At 50.1% G+C, this 19,012-nt stretch overlaps 1 protein-coding gene across 1 annotated transcript in view; it reads left to right on the forward strand.

Annotated features, from left to right (window-relative positions):
• The first annotated feature begins 595 nt into the window (after positions 1-595).
• LOC138580248 (tumor protein p63-regulated gene 1-like protein) overlaps positions 596-19,012 on the forward strand; it is a 99,862-nt gene continuing 81,445 nt past the window's right edge. The window contains exon 1 of the mRNA XM_069650632.1: positions 596-924. Coding sequence (XP_069506733.1) covers positions 727-924 — 198 coding nt within the window. The 5' untranslated portion in view covers positions 596-726. The remainder of the gene's footprint in view (positions 925-19,012) is intronic.

Below are 19,012 nucleotides of genomic sequence, written 5' to 3' on the forward strand. Positions count from 1 at the left end.
TGAGTACATGGCTAAAGAAATATGATGTACATGTAAGCACGTGGATAACTTTGTAATTTGAGAAATTATAAAATTAGACAATGTGTTCTGATATTTGACTAAGATATAGACGTTCCTCCCAGCTCTTGAAAGAAACGTAATTCACTCCCGTTTAACTCACATAACCCTGCCTGTACTCCCAACACACGTCGTGATTAAAATAAATACACAAATTAGCACAATCCCGCCCAAACTCCGCTACCCAAAGGTGGCTGGCTAATGCACCTGCTGCATCAACCAGCATATGACTTGTGCTTGTATTTCAGTGAACTAGTACAAGAGGATAATGCACCTGCGGTAGAGGTCTCCAAGTGTAACTTGCAGGTCTCGTTTTCACATCCCTGTGCCCAACCAGAGACAGGAATTGTAGTAATACGTTGTTGTAGTGCTTGCGCACTGTATAAAAATAGACGTGTTCTCCTTCTTGTCTCTTGAGAATGCCAGAGGACACGGCGGTAGAAGGGGCGGGAAGAGCGGTTGTGTTGGTGAAAGGAGACTGTTTACCAAGCACCTTCCGGGTAGCTAAGGAGAAAAGCAGGTGCAGCAGGAACTAATACCCAAACCTCAGAGGCGATGAAAAAAGAGAGACAAAGCGAGCCAGGACGTCGACTGCCTGCACGGTAACCCGCCTGCAACCCGGAAGAGACACCCAGTGACAGGCCTCTGTCTGTACCCCCCTCAGCCGCCATGGAGGAGGTCAAGACCGTCAGCGGAGAGCTCCGGGAGCAGCCGCCGGGGCCCAGCGCCCTCACTGCCCCCGGGGAGGCGGGCCCGGAGCCACACGCGCACCTGTACCCCAAGGAGCCCCGAGTGGGGTACACCCCGAGCGCCCTGGAGCCTGCCCCGCGGAGAACGAGGAACGGGGCCGACTACTTCATCCTGAGGGTAAGAGGGTCCCCAGCACTCACTCAAGACGGCAATAACTGCCCCTCTGAGGCGAGTGAGTCAGGTGAACTCACACAGAGCGGCCACAATAAGCCAAAGAGTGACTGCGGGCAGTGACAGGCGAGTGATGAACGAACTTCGGGAAAGCCGCCTAGGAGGCCACACGAGAGGCGGGGCTTTCACCACGGAACCTTCTGGCAAGCATTAGAAGTTTCGCGAATGTTGACAATACCACTCCTGTAACATGCAAAGTAAGGTAGAGACCCTTTGCTGTGTTGCATGGGAAATGGGAGTGAGAAGGGGGTGCTTTTTGGCCTATTTCAGATGTCCACATCTCCTTCTGCCACACGCAGGGATGCACGGAAGCATCCTTCACATATAATAACATATTGGGATTTTGGGGTGTTTTTCTCATTTGTCCTTCCAGCTTTTAGGCGGGGATTAAAAAAAAAGGCACGATTTTATGGGGAGGTTTTCATCGTCATAATTAGGTGGCATTTTCCTCATGTGGTATCGCCGATAGGAGCCGGAATTATCAGGCAGTATTTAAAATGCCTCCTGTGTTCACCATCATAGCCAGTGCTTAAAGTGGGCCGGGGCCTGCCGTGGCCGGGCCCCGGCAGTCTCCAAAAAGTGGGACTGAGCCGGGGCCCTGCCAGGGCTCCCGTCCTACCGCAACATTGGCGGGATGATGTGCCTGCAATGAAGTCAGGCGAGCTGATAGAAGTGCCAGCCAGCCACAGCGACGCTGTGACTGGCTGCCACTTCCGTCAGTCATAGTAACTGCATCTGGTGACCCCTCGCGCGAGAGGTCACCAGAGGCAGTTACTGTCCCTTTGTTTCCCCAGGTCGCCGAGGCGTCTTTAACCCTCGGCGAACATGGGGATTCCTCAACATATTTCGAGGTTTATAAAAGATGGCTTTGAAAGTACACATTTCAAGCCATCTTTTATAAAGCTTTGCCGACGGACAATTTTGTCCGTAGTCAAAGCTTTATAAAAGATGGCTTGAATTGTGAACTTTCAAAGCCATCTTTTATAAATCCGAAATGTTTAAAAAAGATGGCCTGAAAACTAGTCAAACCGAAGGGTATGCACACAAATATATATAAATGTTATATATTTGTGTGCGTACCTTACTATGGTTTGTGTACTATGCAAGCCATCTTTTCTAAACATAGAAATATGTAACATATTTCTACGTTTATACAAGATGGCTTGCATAGTACACAAACCATAGTAAGGTACGCACACAAATATATAACATTTATATATATTTGTGTTTATACCCTACGATTTGCGTACTTTTAGGCCACGCCCCTCCCACAAGCCACGCCCCCAAATGAGGGCCCCCCTCGATTTCTTACCCCACTTAAAGCCCTGATCGCAGCCATGTTCTTCCCAGGACCGGGTCCATTACCTCCTCTCTTCCTCACACGACTTTAGACTAGGGGACATCCCTGCACGTGCCCCACTTAGTCCTGAGTGCAGTGCAGGTACTCGCTATCCTACAGTGCCAGCTTACTGTTGAGAATTGTCGATACTCCTCCATTAAAAATGTTGCCTTCTTGCTGAGAAGTGCAGATACTCAGGACCAGCAAGTACCTACCCATTTAAAGCTCTGCCTGCCCCCCTCACTGCCTGCAGAGATCAGAAAACTCGAAGTTCAGGAAACCCACGAACCAAAAATAGTGCCATGCACTCAGTCAAAATGAAGTCTCCTTCTTCTGTTTGATGTGACTCCCAGAGACCAGGAGCAGGCGATTCCCATCTGAATAGATGATGCTCGCGAAACTTCCCACAAATGCAGCTACAGACCAACCACAACAAACTGCCACCACCAGGGGACCCACACCATAATACAGCCACCACACCTCACACAACACCTCATTCAAATAGTCCCTCGTAAAGCCAACAATGCCCAAAAATCTCTCAGCCGCCCTAACAATAATCCTCATTTCCTCAGTCTTGCTCTGCGTTTGAAAAGAACAATTAATAACCTCAATCATAAACAGCAAAAACGTCTCCTTTGTCATCACCAACAAGTCACTCATCGCCAGTGGCTGCACAACACCAGCCACAGCAAAAACCGAAGGGGGCAAGAGACCACCCCTAGCCCGACAAACCTTCTCAACCCGATCCACACCAGCAGCTGGCAACTGTGCAACTGCCTCCGCATAAGACACATTGTGAGACACTCTTGGACTGCCCCTGAACCTCACGGACATACACAGGACACCCCTTAAACATAACGCGGTGATCCCCGCCACAGTTCCTACCAATGGGTACAATCTCACTTACACATCTTGACATCGTGGCCACCACCACGTTTTGCACAACACTGCTCACCTCTACAGACACCGGCCACGTGACCAAACCTCTGACACTGAAAACATCGCAAAGGAGGGGGCACATACTTTGCCACCCGGAACCTCTCATAACCAAACCACAAAAGCCGTGGCACTTCCACAGACTGAAACGACACCAAGACGGTAGTCAAAACCACTTCCCCATTCCTAGCACCGAACCTACACACCCCTAAGCTCAGACACCAAAAAGTCCAAATCGGTACTAACCAGAACACCAAAGACCACCACGTTACCACCAGCCACCCGAACAGGCGGTACAGAACACACCACCAGAATCCCCACCACCAGAATCCCCACCACCTTGTGTAAACGCAAAACGATCTCCTGCTGCTCAAAAGACACACAGCAAACCAAAAGCTTACCCCACCCACCTTACGGATAGACTTCGGCAAACAAGCCCACTCCTCCGCTGAAATCGCAATTCCAATGGGACACACCAGCCTGAAATCCCAACCCTCCACAGCACTGGCCACAAGAACCATAAAAGCTTTCTCCTCCGAAGCACCAGCACCAACCCCCTCACTCGCCAGACACCATGCCGACTACATCACCGCCCGCATCTCTCACCACTCAGAACAGAGATGCTAAGCCTCTACATGCTCCAACACAGAGTACCTCAAAGACACAGTGACACCATGGACAACCCCCACCGATCCACAGACACATCCCGTGGCTTAACCCTCTTCTTGGCAGAAACCGACTGCCACTCAGATCCAGAATCACTAGATCCCGAGGAGTCCTCCATCGGCAAAAACAAAAACTTGACCCAACCTCCGCTGCTCCCTTCAAGTTCCTCTCACATGCCCCGTTTGAAGCTGCCACTCGTCCAATCAGAACATCTCCCCCACTTACAACTCACGCACTTCGGCCGTCGGCTCCCGCCACAACTCGGGCATCCCTCCATGTTCTCAGCAGTAGCCTTTGCCGCCCACTCTCCTCTTTCCTCTCGCTCATTGTCTAGTCCCTATCCTAGAAACGGAACTCCTGTGCCCTCCCTGCGCTTCAAGTCTTCACTAACATTTTGCTCCAATGCTGTAGCGAGACAAGCAGAGGCTTTTAAAGCTCCCCAACGAGCTCCCGCGTCCAGTGGGTTCAAATCCTAGCACCTGCCAGCCGCCACAGGTGTTCTGCTTCTTCCACCAATCCTTGGCTTGTAAACATGGCGACACATCTGTGTAGAAGGCATTCTGGCAAATGTAGTCTTTAGAATAAAAAAGTACAACAGTCTTAGGGCGACCACATTTAAAAAGTAAAAAACCGGGACAGGGCAACCAACACAAAAGTAGGACTAACTCTTGGAAGTGGCTGTTAAGGCACTATACTTCAGTAGCGTTTGGAGGAGAAGAGGGTTTAAGTGTTACTGTTCAAAGAAACACATATAATTGATTTATCACAAATGAACGTTATCTTAAAGTTGTAAAATGCAGCATTTCTTCTGTGCGAGATTGTGCATTCCTGCCTGCCAGCTATGAAGACCTACTACCAAAAACCGGGACCGCTGCAGTTTCCAATGAGAACATAATTTTGAAAAAAGGGGACAGAGCACCAGATACTGGGACAGTCGCAGCAAAACCGGGACGTTTGGTCACCGTAAACTGTCTGCCACTGTCCTGAAGAAGATACAGATTGGAATTGAACTGAAATGCAATGGTACTGCTTCCAGATAACCAGTGCTGGAAAAAGATAAGAAATTACTAGGGGGGGAGTGAAGGTGACGAACGGGTGAGCGAAGAGAATGGAGGAGGCACCCCGATAACCGGGGCAGGGGCCTTCCTTCTTCCGCTCTCTCGTCCCTCCCCCCACAGGGGCAGGGGAGAGGGCGGCAAGGTGAACAGAGGAAAGGGCGCCAAAAGCCCACAAAAGCCCGCGAAGGGTAACAAAGGAAGAAGGAGGAGCTTGGGCTACATAAGCGGCGGGCGCCCGGCACAGGAACACTTGCAGCTCTTCCAGCAGCCGGGCGCCCGCCAAAATCGGAGGATTTCGTTTTAAGAAGGATGTCGTTTTGGGTTCCTGCTCTCCTTGCTCACCCCTGTTCGCGTTGCTGTGTGGCGGTCACTGCAGCTGAAGGCCTTTCCAGCGTTCGCGTGGGAGATTCTAGATGTCATGGTGGTCCAATGGATGATTTTGTGCGCCGGCTGCAGTCACGAGAGGAGCTCGGGTGTCGCGGATAGAGAGGGAGAGAAGGTACATACAGGGGGGAGAGCTGAATGCTCCGTTGGTTTGAGGACGGGGTGGATAATCATAGTGCGGCTGGCTCTGTAATTACATAGAAGGGGTTTTCAGTAACTGGTGGTCTGGTCGCCGGAGCAAGTAAGCGGGCTCATTTGAGGTGGGAGTGTTATGGGCCATGTAGAAATTGTACATGATGCAGCAAGCGTAACGTAGAAAGAGCGGGGTTTATGGATGTGTAAAGGCTAATGTGTAAAGAATAAATACGGTCCCGAGTCCCCCTATATGTCTAAACGCGAGTCGGGTTCAGACAGCGAATTTTAGCCAGTCTCGGTGGCACGGGCAGTAAAAGCACGTGGATCGAACCTGGAAGGTTGGTGGGTCAAACTCCCCCTCAGATGAAAAAACTGAGAATATAACCATGTGTGTTAAGGGGAGGGTGGTAGACAGCCCGGTCTCATATTTTGGTTGAAGCCAAGCGAAGGAATTGAGAGGGTATATAAAGGTAAAGGTTTGTCAGAATAGCTCGACCGCAATAACCACTTAAAGTGGGATAGACATTTAACAATATGGTGGTAGGCACCTTAGAAATAGCAATGGGCAGCGAGAGGAAGGTTGTTATGTATGGCTTCAGGCGCTTTTAGGAATCAGTATATATGGTAGTAAGGACCGGTCCCGGGCAGCGGGGTTTTTTAGAATCAGACTAGGGGGCGTGCCTTTTCCCAAACGGCAGGGTGATACTCGGAGCCCCCTATATGCAGTCGCCAGGTGCGGGGAATGCCGGTGCCTATTGCAGCGAACTGCTACGTACTCAAACAGGTCAAAGACCGGCAGGGCGGGGGTAGAGTCGGCTCAGCCGACACTGTAGGGGTTTCTGGAGTTAGTATGGCCGAGCGGGCTAAGGAGCCGCGGTCACGTCACTCACCACAACAGGCGGAGGTCGGCCCCTCACACCCGACGTCTTTTGAAGAAGGTGCGTTTCTTGCTTTTCGGCGTCGGGGCGGCATGGGACAGTGTAACTGATAGCGCAGGGGCAACGTGCTCACCGTGGAAGACGCTGAGCAACACAGGTTCAGGCGCTAGATTCGTGCTTGAAAACAGCTGGCATTAAGCACGTTAGAAGTAACAGTACAGTTACAATAGTATGCAGTGCTCTAAGCCTTTGACCTAAACTTACTGCGTCGCTCGCAGGAAAATAATGAATAGCACTTCATTGCGTACAGTGGTACAACACGACAGAAATGTTGGTAGCAAGCTCTTTTGATAAAAGGAAGGTGGTACCTGTTCAAGGGTATGAAACCGTGTGCTGTGGCGCCTGAGATTATTATGATTAACGGCTTGTGTAATAGCCCGTGAGCTAAGGTTTTTTCAGACTACAATCAACTTGTGGGGCTTGCATTAGTAGAGGACATGGGGGTGGGCATCATTGTGGCGTTTGGTGCGGTGTGGAATTATGGAAGAGTGCTGCGAGTTGTTTTAATTTGTACAGGGGCGTGTAGGGTGTCAGTATGTACCGCACTGCCGCCTGCCGGCGATATTTGCAGCTGTGCACTCGGGGCTAATGGTGCAGGGGTTTACTATGGCAGTGGGTGGTACGACATGCAGGACAGGGGTCTTCCAAGCACAACAAAGGAGGGCAGTTTCATATGCCTTACATGGACCCTATGGCAACACCATTTCAAAAGTGGTCTATATCGGGGATGGGGTTTTAGAAGCAACTCTTTTCCTAGATGCGAAGAGCTGAACGTACAGCTGGTATGCAATTTTCCGGCCAATATGTCCTCCAGCATTAAGGAAATTACCTTTTTACCGTCAGTTGAGATGGGTGAGCAGGGCAGTGGGCTTGCATATGTAACCAAGGGAATATTCCATGTTTACAGCCAGGTTTCAACTTGTCCTATGTGTCGCTTTTATTTTGGCCAGGCTGAGCGACCCTCTAGCAGCGAGGTGATGGTGTGCGGCCAGGGAAAGTATGGAAGGCTACAGCCGGGGGATTAACATGTGTAATTTCGGCGGCGGCAATACCACTAGACAGTGACTGTTTTTAAACCGCATCACTTTCCCGTGCAACTGCACATGCGTAGGGATAAAGGAATTGTACGCACTAAAATCAAGCATTATGGGCGATGTCTTGTGGGGAGACAACTGTTGGGCAAATCCTTCAATTGTTTCAGAAGCGGATGTTACCAGTTAGCAACGGCGAGTTTATTGGAGGAACAGCCTTAGTGCACAATAGCGCGTAGAGGCAGGCCCGTGTGAAGGGGAAACAGGAACCAGGGTGCCTCGAGCGGCTAGTGTGCCACCTATTAAAAATGTCAGGCTTCCCCTGGTGCAGGAGGGTTGGCATCCGTGGCTGGGAGTATCACAATCAGTTTATGGGTTACATTTGTGAACAGAAGGTGTTCACAATTACGATCACCTACATTACTGTCATGGGGCATTAACCAGCATGGTGGCTAGACGATGTCTTTCACCACGTTTGGAACGGATGCGCATAGCAGGTTTCCTAAAGATGGGATTAATGTGGCCATGGGGGAGTTATGACCGTAAAGACCGCAGGTCAGAAGGTTTCACGTCGCGGTTGAGGGTCTGGCGAAGGGGTTAATCATGGCCTTCTCAAGGGAGTCACGCGCGAGCAGGGCCGTTGCACAGGGATAGGTGGGCTAATTACGGGCACCTGCAAGCAGTAATTGTGGTACAAATTGCGCGGGAGCGGCGGGTGAATGAGGGCTGGCCTTGCGATGCTCAGGGAGAGCCGGCTGCATTGCAAGTTGCGGTACGGAGTCACGTTCTTTCGCGGGAGGCCAGCAGCAAGCAGAGCTGCATGACAGGAGGGAGCCCTCACTTTGACATCTGGGCTGAACCTGGGGACACAGGTTCGATTCCCGGCAGGGCCAAACTCAGCTGTTCAGTGAGAATAAGCAGCGCACAGATACCTGAGGGTTCATAACGCTATATAAATGCAGAAGTAGTTTCATCCCGCTTGGGAGCAGGACGACACTAACCAGACCGGAGTCCAGCTCCTGGTCCGCCCGGAGAAAATGCAGGCATTAAGCATATTGTATGATGTTAGCAGAGAGGCGGCTCCGCGTCAGGGACTTCTTGTGGGCCTCAGGGTCGAGATTTTAATGTGTTCACAATGGTTTGTATTTGAAATGAAGATGCGTGCCGATTAACATGACCCGACCAGGTACGGCTTAGGCAGCCTTTACAACGGACTAGGAGACAGGTATTGCAGTTAGGAGGAAGGTATCGGGTGTGCATTAACTGGCTGAAGTCTGTGACAGGATTATCAAGGGAGGAACCATTGGCAAGGTACAGGCACGAACAGTTTCGAGTTTTGATATTAGGGGACTTTTGGTGGCATATGATCTGGCAGTAGGGCCAGGGGTACATGCATATCTTATGTTCGGTTCCCAAAGTCATTCAACCTACCAGAGCCTTCAGACCATACCGATGGGTTTTAAGGCGCTATATAAATGCAAAATAACATATCATAACATAATATGTCAGATACATAGTCTCCAGAACAGACAAGAGCGACCGTGGGAGTACACGGTACGGCAGCCAGGTTGCGTGATGCTAGGGGCCTGTGGGTCGAATTAAAAATGCTCAAGGGAAACGCAAGGGGGGAGCGTTCTTGGGTCGGGAAAAATGTTATCGCAAAATTTATATGGCTAAAAGTGGGGCGCTAAGAGTAAGCGAATTGGTGCCAGCCAACAAGAAGGGGTAAAGGTTTGAGTTTCCTGAGGAGCTGTGACATAGGGGTACAAGGAGAGCGGGTATACATGTTGCGGAGGAGATCCAAGACGGATCAAACAGGGAAAGGCAGAAGCAGCATGTTAGGGGGTACCCGGGACAGCCCGGTTTGTCCAGTAGGATGCGTAAGCACGTATTTGAGGCCGAGGATTCGCACGGGGTAGGAGGAGCCTGTTCTGGTGCATAGCGATGGGTCAGCTTCAAGCCTTTTTCATTTTAAATAAGTAATGGACATGGCACTGGTGGAAGCAGGGTTCTCGATGAGGGTCTACGGGACACATTCCTTCGGGATAGGGGCAGCCAGGTCAGCAGCAGGGATGGGCCTGGGAGCAGAAGCAATCAAGCAGATTGGGGGCTGGAAGTCCGGTTGTTTTAAGCGATAGGTCAGGCCCGGCAAAATGTAAGATTAACGATTCGACCCCCCCCCCCCTCCTATCTCCCCTCAGTAGCATCGACGAAAGGAAGGCGACGGTCCGCCTGGGTGGTTGGCCTTTCATTTGTGACAAGCCAAGCAAGAAGAGTTGACCGCCGGGGAATACCGGGTGCAATGGCATGGAGTGCCAGGTATGGAGTGGACACAGCTGCGGGGGCACGTGCACAGACTCCTGAGGGAACATCGGAGGCCCGATGTTCTGGTGGTGCCCCTCGGTGGCAATGACTTGGCTGGTCTGGTGAGGGGGATCTTGCTCAGGGAAATGATGTCTTCATTTCAGGAGTTATCGGCGGAAATGGGGGAGACCGAAATCGTGTGGTCAGAAATCATCTCGAGGCACGAATGGAGGGCCGCTGAGAGTCAGGCAGCCGTGGAGAATTCAAGAAGGAAGTTGAATTGGGCCATGGCTAAGTTTTGCAAAGGGAGAGGCTTTCAGCATATCAGACATGGTTTGATCAACCTGAAAAACAGGCAGTACTACTTGAAAGACGGAGTGCATTTGTCGGAGCAAGGAATGAGTTGTTTTTTCTGGAATAGCTGCACAAAATTACTGGAGTGATAAGCCTGGAAAGGGGGGAGCCACGGTGGGCGGTAACCCACCTTTGGCGTGGCGGGTTGTGGCAACCTATGATAAGACAAAGACTCCGAATGAGCCATTGCTAAACCGGAAGGGGCTACGCCCATTCTAGACAGCGCCTCCTGGGAGCCTAAACGGCGGGGGTGTCTGGCGGTAGCAATTGGGGCTCAACTTCCCCCCAACAAACGGCGCTCCCCCAGTCCGCAAAGACCTGCAGGGGCAGGCAGTTTCTCAGGCTCGAAGGCCTTGGGGGAGTTGTGCCTGCAATTCAACATGGAGGTAAAGGGGGAAGCAGGACGAGGAGCAGTCGCCACACCTTTTGGATCTAATTTTTAATACCTGTTTGCAGTGGTTATGTATATTTAAAAATAAATCTGCGGCCTTGTTATGCCAAAACAAGAGAAATGTCTCATGAAGCACCTTACTGGAGGGGAAAGGAAAGGGGCTTGCAAAATGAGAAATGGTTGATACAAATGGCATAGCTAATGGACAAATGCCCAGGTTATGGGGCGTTGCCCCAGGTCATGCAACTCAGTAGCTCGTCATGGAACCCAGAACCCAAGCCTGGCGATTTGCATAAAAGCAAAGAGCACTTTGGGAATGTAAGAATTCACACACTTTAACATTTCAGACCGCTCTAATAGTGATTCTTCAAGACACTCTTTAAAATCATCAATGTAAGTTTAACTCTTATTTTTTTTAAAAAAATTGGTCACCATAATCACACTAACAAAAATTGCCTTTAAATTGCAAGACATATATACCATTTTGATCAGCTAATGAGCAGGCTATGAGGCTATATTTCTGCATGCCTGTCGGTGCAGGACGTGGCTGTTTCCAGTGACAGCCTCCTTGGCAACAGATCTGGGAGTTCTCTGTGCCCCAGTGCTCTGGCAGGACACACTTTGCTTTCTAGTTCCATCCGAATTCCTGCTCTATAGACCAATCTAACCATTTGCTTTGAGGGTTGGAAGCACCTAGTGGTGCCAGCTGCTCATTACACATGCTCTTCTGTTTTCCTAGCCCGCGGCTCCCCCTGCATTGGACTACGTTTTGGGGTGGGATTGTTTTCTCGCTGGTCTTTCCCCTGTCCCAGACACCTTTCCCCCCTTCCCTTTTCAGACTGTAGAACTGTATTTCAAGCGCCGTTTCTCTTCCCCCTTCATTATTCGTATGTTGCAAGGGCTGTAAAGCATGTCAATTCCCAAACTAGCTCTGCTGGGGTTGGTTGGAGTTGGCCAGTGTTGGTGATGATTGCTTTCTTGGCTGTGCATGGACGGGGCACAGGAAATAATGTTATTCGCATGCTGTCACTGTTTATTTTTATTGTGTACATTTAATTGTTCTGACCCAAGGTAATGTCATGTTCATGCTTTTCCAAATACAATAAATACAAACACGTTTTCTTGACCGAAACTTCCTTTCCCAAAGTCAGAAGTTTGTGAGACGCGTATACTGCGGTCCTGCGCGACCCCTCCTCTGGCTTCTGACTGGCTACTGCCCCATACGTACACCAGAAGCCCCCGCTTGAATAAGGAAGGGCTTCCCGGGTAGCCACTGGCCCCGGCAGGATGTTCCCGAGAGCCTCACATCTTTCCTGAGAGGCCGGGCTCCACTAGTCCTCCTGCAGCATCTTCGCTTTGTGAGCCTCACACATGCCCTAACACTGTACCGGCCGCGCCAAGATGGCTTCTTGGTGATCTCTAGCCACCCACTGGCGTAACAGGGGGCCCCCACGGCGCAGGGGGCCCCGCCAGCACATGTCCTGGGAGGGGGCCTCACTGGAGAGAAAAAAAAAAGATACATTGGGCCTCATTACGACTCAGGCGGTAAGGGTTTTACGGCGGCGTAAACAGCGCCGACCCTTACCGCCTGAGTACGAGGTCCCTTAGCGCCATGGAGGTTTTAACACCTGCTTTTAGCAGGTGTTAAAATCCATGGCGTTAAGGGACCATGGAGTTAATTACGCCACGTAATTTACGGTGGCGTAATTAACGCCTTCCCCACTCCCATTATGACCTATGGGGCAAAATGGGAATGGGGAAGGGTAAATGTGAAAATGGGGATTTACCGCCCCGCCAAGGTCGGAATGGGGCGGTAAATCCGCCAACCACCATGGCGTAAACGTAGTTTACGCCATGGTGGTAAAGTCACGGCCCAGGCGGTAACTTACCGCCTGGGTCGTAATGAGGCCCATTATAATTTATTCTGTATTCATAAAGAAAAGATTTCTGTAACAGAAATTATTTCTTTTTGAAGGCAGAGTGACTACAAAAAGAAACGTTCTTTTTGAAGTCTGAGGGCTCTGCCCTCCCCATGGCATGGAAGACCCTAGGCTGGAGGCCTCCATGTCATTGGGTGGGGGGAGCCCTATGACTTCAAAAAGAAATAGTTTATTTTTGAAGTCACTCTGCCTTCACAAAGAAATTATTTCCGTTATAGTTCGGTCCTTAACGGAAATATTTTCTTTATGAAGTAAGAGTGACTTCAAAAAGACACAATGGGCCTTATTAGGGGTTGGCGGTAACCATGCCGGTGCTACCAGCAGGTTGCCGCTGGACCCGTAATGATTTACTGGTGCCCGACTTCCTAGTAACACCGGGGCATTACAACCCCGGCGGTCTGGGAAGTCGGGCGCCGGCAAATGGTAATTCCCCATTTCCATCAGACTCTATGGGAATGGGAACCACAGAAGCACCGGCACCATTAATACCGGTGCTGGTGCTTCCATGAAAACTCTGCGGGTGGGTGCCGTTCTGCCTGGCAGGTCGGGCCTGGCGGGCGGGACAGCAACCCCCGCAGAGCTGTAATATTCTGGTCCGGAAACAACGGTGCCGGTAAGCCTACCGGCACTGTTGTTTCCAGACCGGCATAGTTGCAATGAGGTCCAATTTCTTTTTGAAGTATTAGGGCTCCCCACAACCCCATGACGTGTGTGAGTGTATGGTGAAAGGGTGCACACTTTAATGTATAGGTGGCTGTCTGTGTGAGTGTATGGTGAAAGGGGGCACACTTATATGTATGGGCTGGTGCCTAGGTGTGTGTGCCTGTATGGTGAAAGGGTGCACACTTAAATGTACGGGTGGCTACCTGGGTGTGCCTGTATGGTGAAAGGGTGCACACTTAAATGTATGGGCGGGTGCCTGGGTGTGTGAGCCTGTATGGTGAAAGGGTGCACACTTAAATGTACGGGAGGCTACCTGGGTGTGCCTGTATGGTGAAAGGGTACACACTTAAATGTATGGATGGTTGTCTGGGTGTGCCTGTATGGTGAAAAAATACACCCTTAAATGTATGGATGGCTGGGTGTGCGTGTGTTTATATGGTGAATGGTGTTTGTGCTTGCGTTCAGTGGTGCAACAAAACCTACATTTCGGGGGGCTAACCCTTCAAATGTTGGGAGAGGCGCTAATTTCATGGGCGGTGGGGGAGGGGCAAACTTATTTGTTTGGGGCCATCTAATTTCTTTATGCATTTTTATGATACTATTCTAGTGCAGCGTCAATGTTACAAGCAGTTAACTCTCTCCTTTAAGGTTGAAAGCACCCACTTATGGACTGCTGTGAGAATAGGTGGTCTCCGATTCCCCCTCTACCCTTCCAATCACTCCCCTGGCATGCAAGTATTAAACCCACATCACAATTTCAATTGCCTAAAAAATGTCGTATTTGAATGCAGGTACTAACAGTAAAATGCTTTATGTTAGTAATTGCTGGGCTCTTGTTAGCAGTAAAACCCAGGTGCCATTTAACATCTGTGTCCTGTTCTGTCTGGCAACTGCTTGAAGGTACATGGAGGTAATGCCTGAATTAGCTACCTGTCATCTTCATTACTCCTAGTCCCACTCTTCATCATCCCAGTACTTACCTATGAGTCAAAGAGACTCATACGTAAGCTCTGGGACAAGGAAGAGGGACGTGAAGGTAATTCTGGGCCCAGGAGCTGATTTTGGAGGTTCGGGTAGGGTTGGGAGGGAGAGGGGATGTGTGGGGGGGGCAGGATTGTGCAACAAATCATAATGGCTGTCCTTGTCCAGGCTAAGCAGGCATGATATTTGTATTTGTATTTGTTTATTATAACGCGCAGACCATCAGGCCCGGGGGCATCAGGGCGCAATTTGTACAGGGTTGCAAGAAAAGAACATACAGGCAGATAGATTACAATAAAAGTATACCAATACAGCATAATAACAATCTTAATAATTACAAATATTACACATGGTACAGTGTCCCTAGGCTCCGCAGAGGAAGTATCCCTGAGGTAGTTGGGTAGGTAGCAGACCGGAAATCGTGCAGGGGAACAGGCGGGCCGGGTAAGTAGGACAGATGTCTAACACAACTATTGCTGGTCAAAGAGCCAAGATTTGGTTTTATTCTTGAAGGTGTTGAAGGAGTCTTCAGCTCTGATGGCAGCGGGGAGGGTGTTCCAAAGTTTGGAGGCTAGGACAGGGAAGCTAGTGCCTCCCGCTTTTTGGAGCTTAAACCTAGGGATAGTAAGGTAGTGAGTCTGAGCAATTCTTAGTGGTCGGGCAGTGGAGTGGCGTGAAAGCCGACTGCAGAGATAGATCGGAGCCTTGTTGGCTAGGCATTTGTGCGTGAGGGCAAGCGTTTTTAGGGAAATTCTCTGCTTCACGGGTAACCACTTAAGGCTAGTTCTGGCTTCTGAGATGTGGTGGTTACGAGGGATGTTCAGGGCCGCTCAAATTGCATTGTTCTGGGTGGTTTGGAGTTTGGACAGGTTTTCTTGGCTGGTGCCTAAATATAGAGCACTACAGTAATCTATTTTTGCCATGATAAGTGTTCTCGCTAGTGTGACGCTATTGTGGGTGGTGAGGAATGGTCTGCAGGCTGAAATGAGTTTGCACGTGTAGGCGGAGGTGGACCTGACTGCATTAGTTTGTCTTGACAAGGATAAGGTGGAATCCAGGTAAAAGCCTAGTGTTTTAGTGTCTTTCGAGACTTGTATGGAGTTGCCGTCTATGATGAATGACTGATAGGATGGCTCAAGTTTGCTCAGGCGTTGTGATGTACCCAGGATAAGTAGCTCCGTCTTATCGTCGTTCAGACATAGCTGGTGATGGGCCATCCAGGCTTGGATGACCAAGTAGACGTCATTGAGGGCCTTGGTGTCAGCGAGATAATCACCAGAGATGGGAATGAGTATCTGGGTGTCGTCCGCATAGTTGGTGTAGGAGACACCCAGATAATCAAGCACATCAAAGAGTGGTTTCGTAAAGATATTGTAAAGAGTAGGCGACACGCAAGAACCCTGAGGAACACCGCAATGAATAGGGGAGGGAACTGCGGCAGCGGAAGGTGCAAAGACCCTCATAGATCTGTTGCTCAGGAAGGATTTGATCCAGGCCGCTGCGGAGGGAGAGAAGTTGGCAGCAGAGTGGAGGTGTCTGCAAAGGATCTGGTGGTTAACCAAATCAAATGCGGCGGAAAGGTCGAGGAGTAATAGCATTGCTAATTTGCCCTTGTCCTTCAGGACTTCGATCTGGGTTTTTAGGTCTAATAGAGCCGTTTCGGTCCCATGTCTGGGCCGAAATCCGGATTGTCGTAGACCTAACAGATTGTTTGATTCAAGGTATTTTTGGATCTGCAGGTAAGCTGCACAGTCCAGTATCTTCATCAGAAATGGTACTGTAGTAATAGGTCGGAAGTTCGTAGGTATGCTTGGGTCAAGGGAAGGTTTTTTTAGTAGCGGGATCACCCAGGCGTCTTTAAGGTTGTCCGGGACAATACCTGTTTCAAAGGATGAGTTAATGAAGGCTGTAATGAATGGGGCTAGGTCATGAGCGGAGTCCTTAATGATGGGAGCTGGGCACGGGTCACCTTGGCAGTTGGATGGTTTCATCCTGATGATGATGTTTTCTACTTCAGTGACAGTGAGCGGTGCAAAGGTGAAAGGTTTGATGTTGGCAGAGTTGGAGAGGGTGGGCCTAGTAGGGGAGAATGAGCGGTTGTCACGCCTCAGGCAGTCCTGCTTTTCTTTTATTTTAGATTGGAGCATAGAGATTTTGTTTAGGAGGGCTGCTTGAATGTTAGCACTCCATTTGCTGTCTTTCGTGCAAGTGTCTGGCGGGGAGACTGGGGTTTCGAGCTCTTTTAGGACTCTAAAGAGTTCCTTGGAATTAGAGTCGGCTTGCATGATACGATTATTAAGCGATTCTTTTTTAGCAATGATGATGGCGTCTTTATAAGTGAGGGAGGCGAGGAGGAAGCCGTCTTTATGCTCATCAGATGGGTGGCTTTTCCACCGGTTTTCCGCGCAGCGTTTGGCTTTGCGGAAGATTCTTAGCTGTGGAGTGAACCATGAGTTGAGATGTGCTCGTGGTTTAGCCTTTCTAGGTTTAATTGGTGCTATAGTGTCAATAGCCGTGAGCATCGTTTGGTTGTAGATGTCTGCTAGGGAGGTGGGATCAGAGCAGGTGTTGGTCGCCGCATTAAGAGAGGGGAGTAACAGTGGGAGGAGTTGTTCTCTTGTTATATTTTTTTTATTACGGGTGGGGAGGGCTGGGGCTATGGGTGTTGGGGCTCGCGGGGTAGCTTCAATGTTAAATGTTATGATGTGATGGTCAGACCATAAGCATGGGGAGTTATTGAGGACCTGGATGTTGCAGTTGGAACCGGCTAACCAATCGATGATCCTGCCTTTGATATGGGTTGGTTCTTGTATGTACAAGGTGAGGCCAAGGTCAGTAAGAGCATACTCCAGATCAGTTGCTACAGGATCCTTAGGGTCGCCGCGACCAAGATTGAAGTCACCTAAGATTATTGTTTGGGAGTTGTTTTTTGTTTTGTCAAGAAGAAGAGTGGAAATTTCACTAACAAAGGTGGGTGCCGGCCCTGGGGGCCTGTAGATAAGGTGAAGAGTGGCCGTTTGGTTAGGTGTTAGTAGTAATTTGATTGTCAGCAGTTCAGCTGATTCGAGTTTGGAGTCGGATACCACTCTTAGGTCAAGGGAGTTTTTGTGGATGAATGCCACGCCGCCACCTCTAGTATGGGCAGAGGAGCGGTCACAGCGCGTGATGCCATAGTCAGGCGGTAAGGCCAAGGATAGAGAAGGGCCAGAGGCGGCATGTAGCCAGGTATGGCAATGAAGTCAAGGTCGGCAGTGGTGATAAGGTCGGCTATGTCAAGAGCGTGTGCTGTGAGGGATCTAGCATTGATGAGGGCACCCTTGAACACAGGCAATTTAACCCCTGTGGTCTTAGTTTTGTAAGTGGCGGTGGGCGATGGCGGGCTGGGTGGTGTGTGTGGGGCTTGCTTAGTGGTGTTGGTGCGGGAAGGACGAATGCGGAATCTGGTGCCTAGTCTCTTGTTCCTGAGAGTGAGGGGGCAAGGTTGGTTAGGAGTTGGTTTCGTGGCAAAGGGTTTGAGCCAGAGAGCTGGGTCATTAAGGTATTGGTTAATCTGGTTGCAGGGGTGGTGAGCGTCAATGGTAGTTGCTGAAGGACTCGTTGAGGGTGTCAAAGTCATGGTGGGTGACGCTGGGTCACGTAGGTAAGGGCAGGCCAGGTTATTAACCTCAAAGGTAGGAGTGGTTGACTTGGGTGGTTGAGTGAATAGGGCAAGGTGTGTGGCTAGGAGGTAGTGCAATAGAAGGCGCACGCTGATGTGCATGATGATGGTGGTGCTGGCTGCCAGAATAGGTTCCCTATGAGCTTGTTGACAGGGACAAGATAGGGTCTCCTTGAGTGGGAGTGGTGAGATAATGGAAGGGAGTGAGGATGCTATGGTATGGCTGGAAGCCTGGGCACCTAGATAGGGATAACCCAATGGCTGGAATGCAAAGGTCAGGGCAGCACTAGATTAGCGTAATCACAGGCTGTCGCCCAGATATGTGGTATTAGTGGCTAGAGAGGCTTTTTGGTGCAGCCAGCCTAGCTATCCTCAGTTTGGTATGACTTTTTTAACTCAGCATTTCTAATAAGGCAGTCCTGCTAAGTGAATTACCTGGCTAGACGGCCATTTGGGTGATGCCAGTCTTGCAGTTTCTTACTGCAGCATTGTATATTTTTCTGGGCATCTTTGATCAAATTATATGAATCAAGTCATTTATAAAGCGCCTGTACACAAGTGTTTCTAGGCGCAACACCACAAGGGAGGGAGGATGGAGGCAGGACAAGACAAACAATCTTACTAAGCCTTGTGTCATTCAGATCGTGCAAGTGCGAGAACGAGAAGTGCGAGGGGGGAAGTGCAAGGGAGAGGGGAGGGAAAAACAGGGCAGCAATGCTCTTGAGTAAGTGCAGCCAGGGCAGCGCGGCTCTGGGTAGTGCAAGGAGAACAAGTACTGTAGGGTTATAGTTACAGCTCCTAAGTGTGTGGTAGGCCCAGAGGCAGTGCAAGGGTGACTGATCAAGAAAGAGTCTGAACTCAGTGAGACTCTGAGGGTGGCCAAGTAACCAGTCGATACAGCAGAAAGGTAGGTCAGGTAGGCCAGCAGGGGAGGGAGAGAGAGAGAGCAGAGGAGAAGAGGAAAGTTTTGAGCTGCTTCTGCTTCCGGACCTTCAGGTGGACCGGCTCAAGTTTGAGAGGGCCATGGAGGCTATTCCAGAGGGAGGCACCTGCATAGGAGAAAAATCTACCCCCCACTCTCTGCCTGGAGAAGCGTCTAACCCTTAGAGAGTTGTAGGTAGCTGAGGGAAGGGCTCCAGAAGGAAGGTATTTTGGAAGAGAGTGTTGGGTGTAGTGTGGGCCCCAGGCCCAGAAAGCCTTGTGGACAATGCAAAGGGTCTTGAACTTGATCCTTGCAGCAAGTGGGAGCCTGTGGA

Source organism: Ambystoma mexicanum, chromosome 3p, assembly GCF_040938575.1.
Source record: "Ambystoma mexicanum isolate Mex_15411 chromosome 3p, UKY_AmexF1_1, whole genome shotgun sequence".
Lineage (NCBI taxonomy): Eukaryota > Metazoa > Chordata > Amphibia > Caudata > Ambystomatidae > Ambystoma > Ambystoma mexicanum.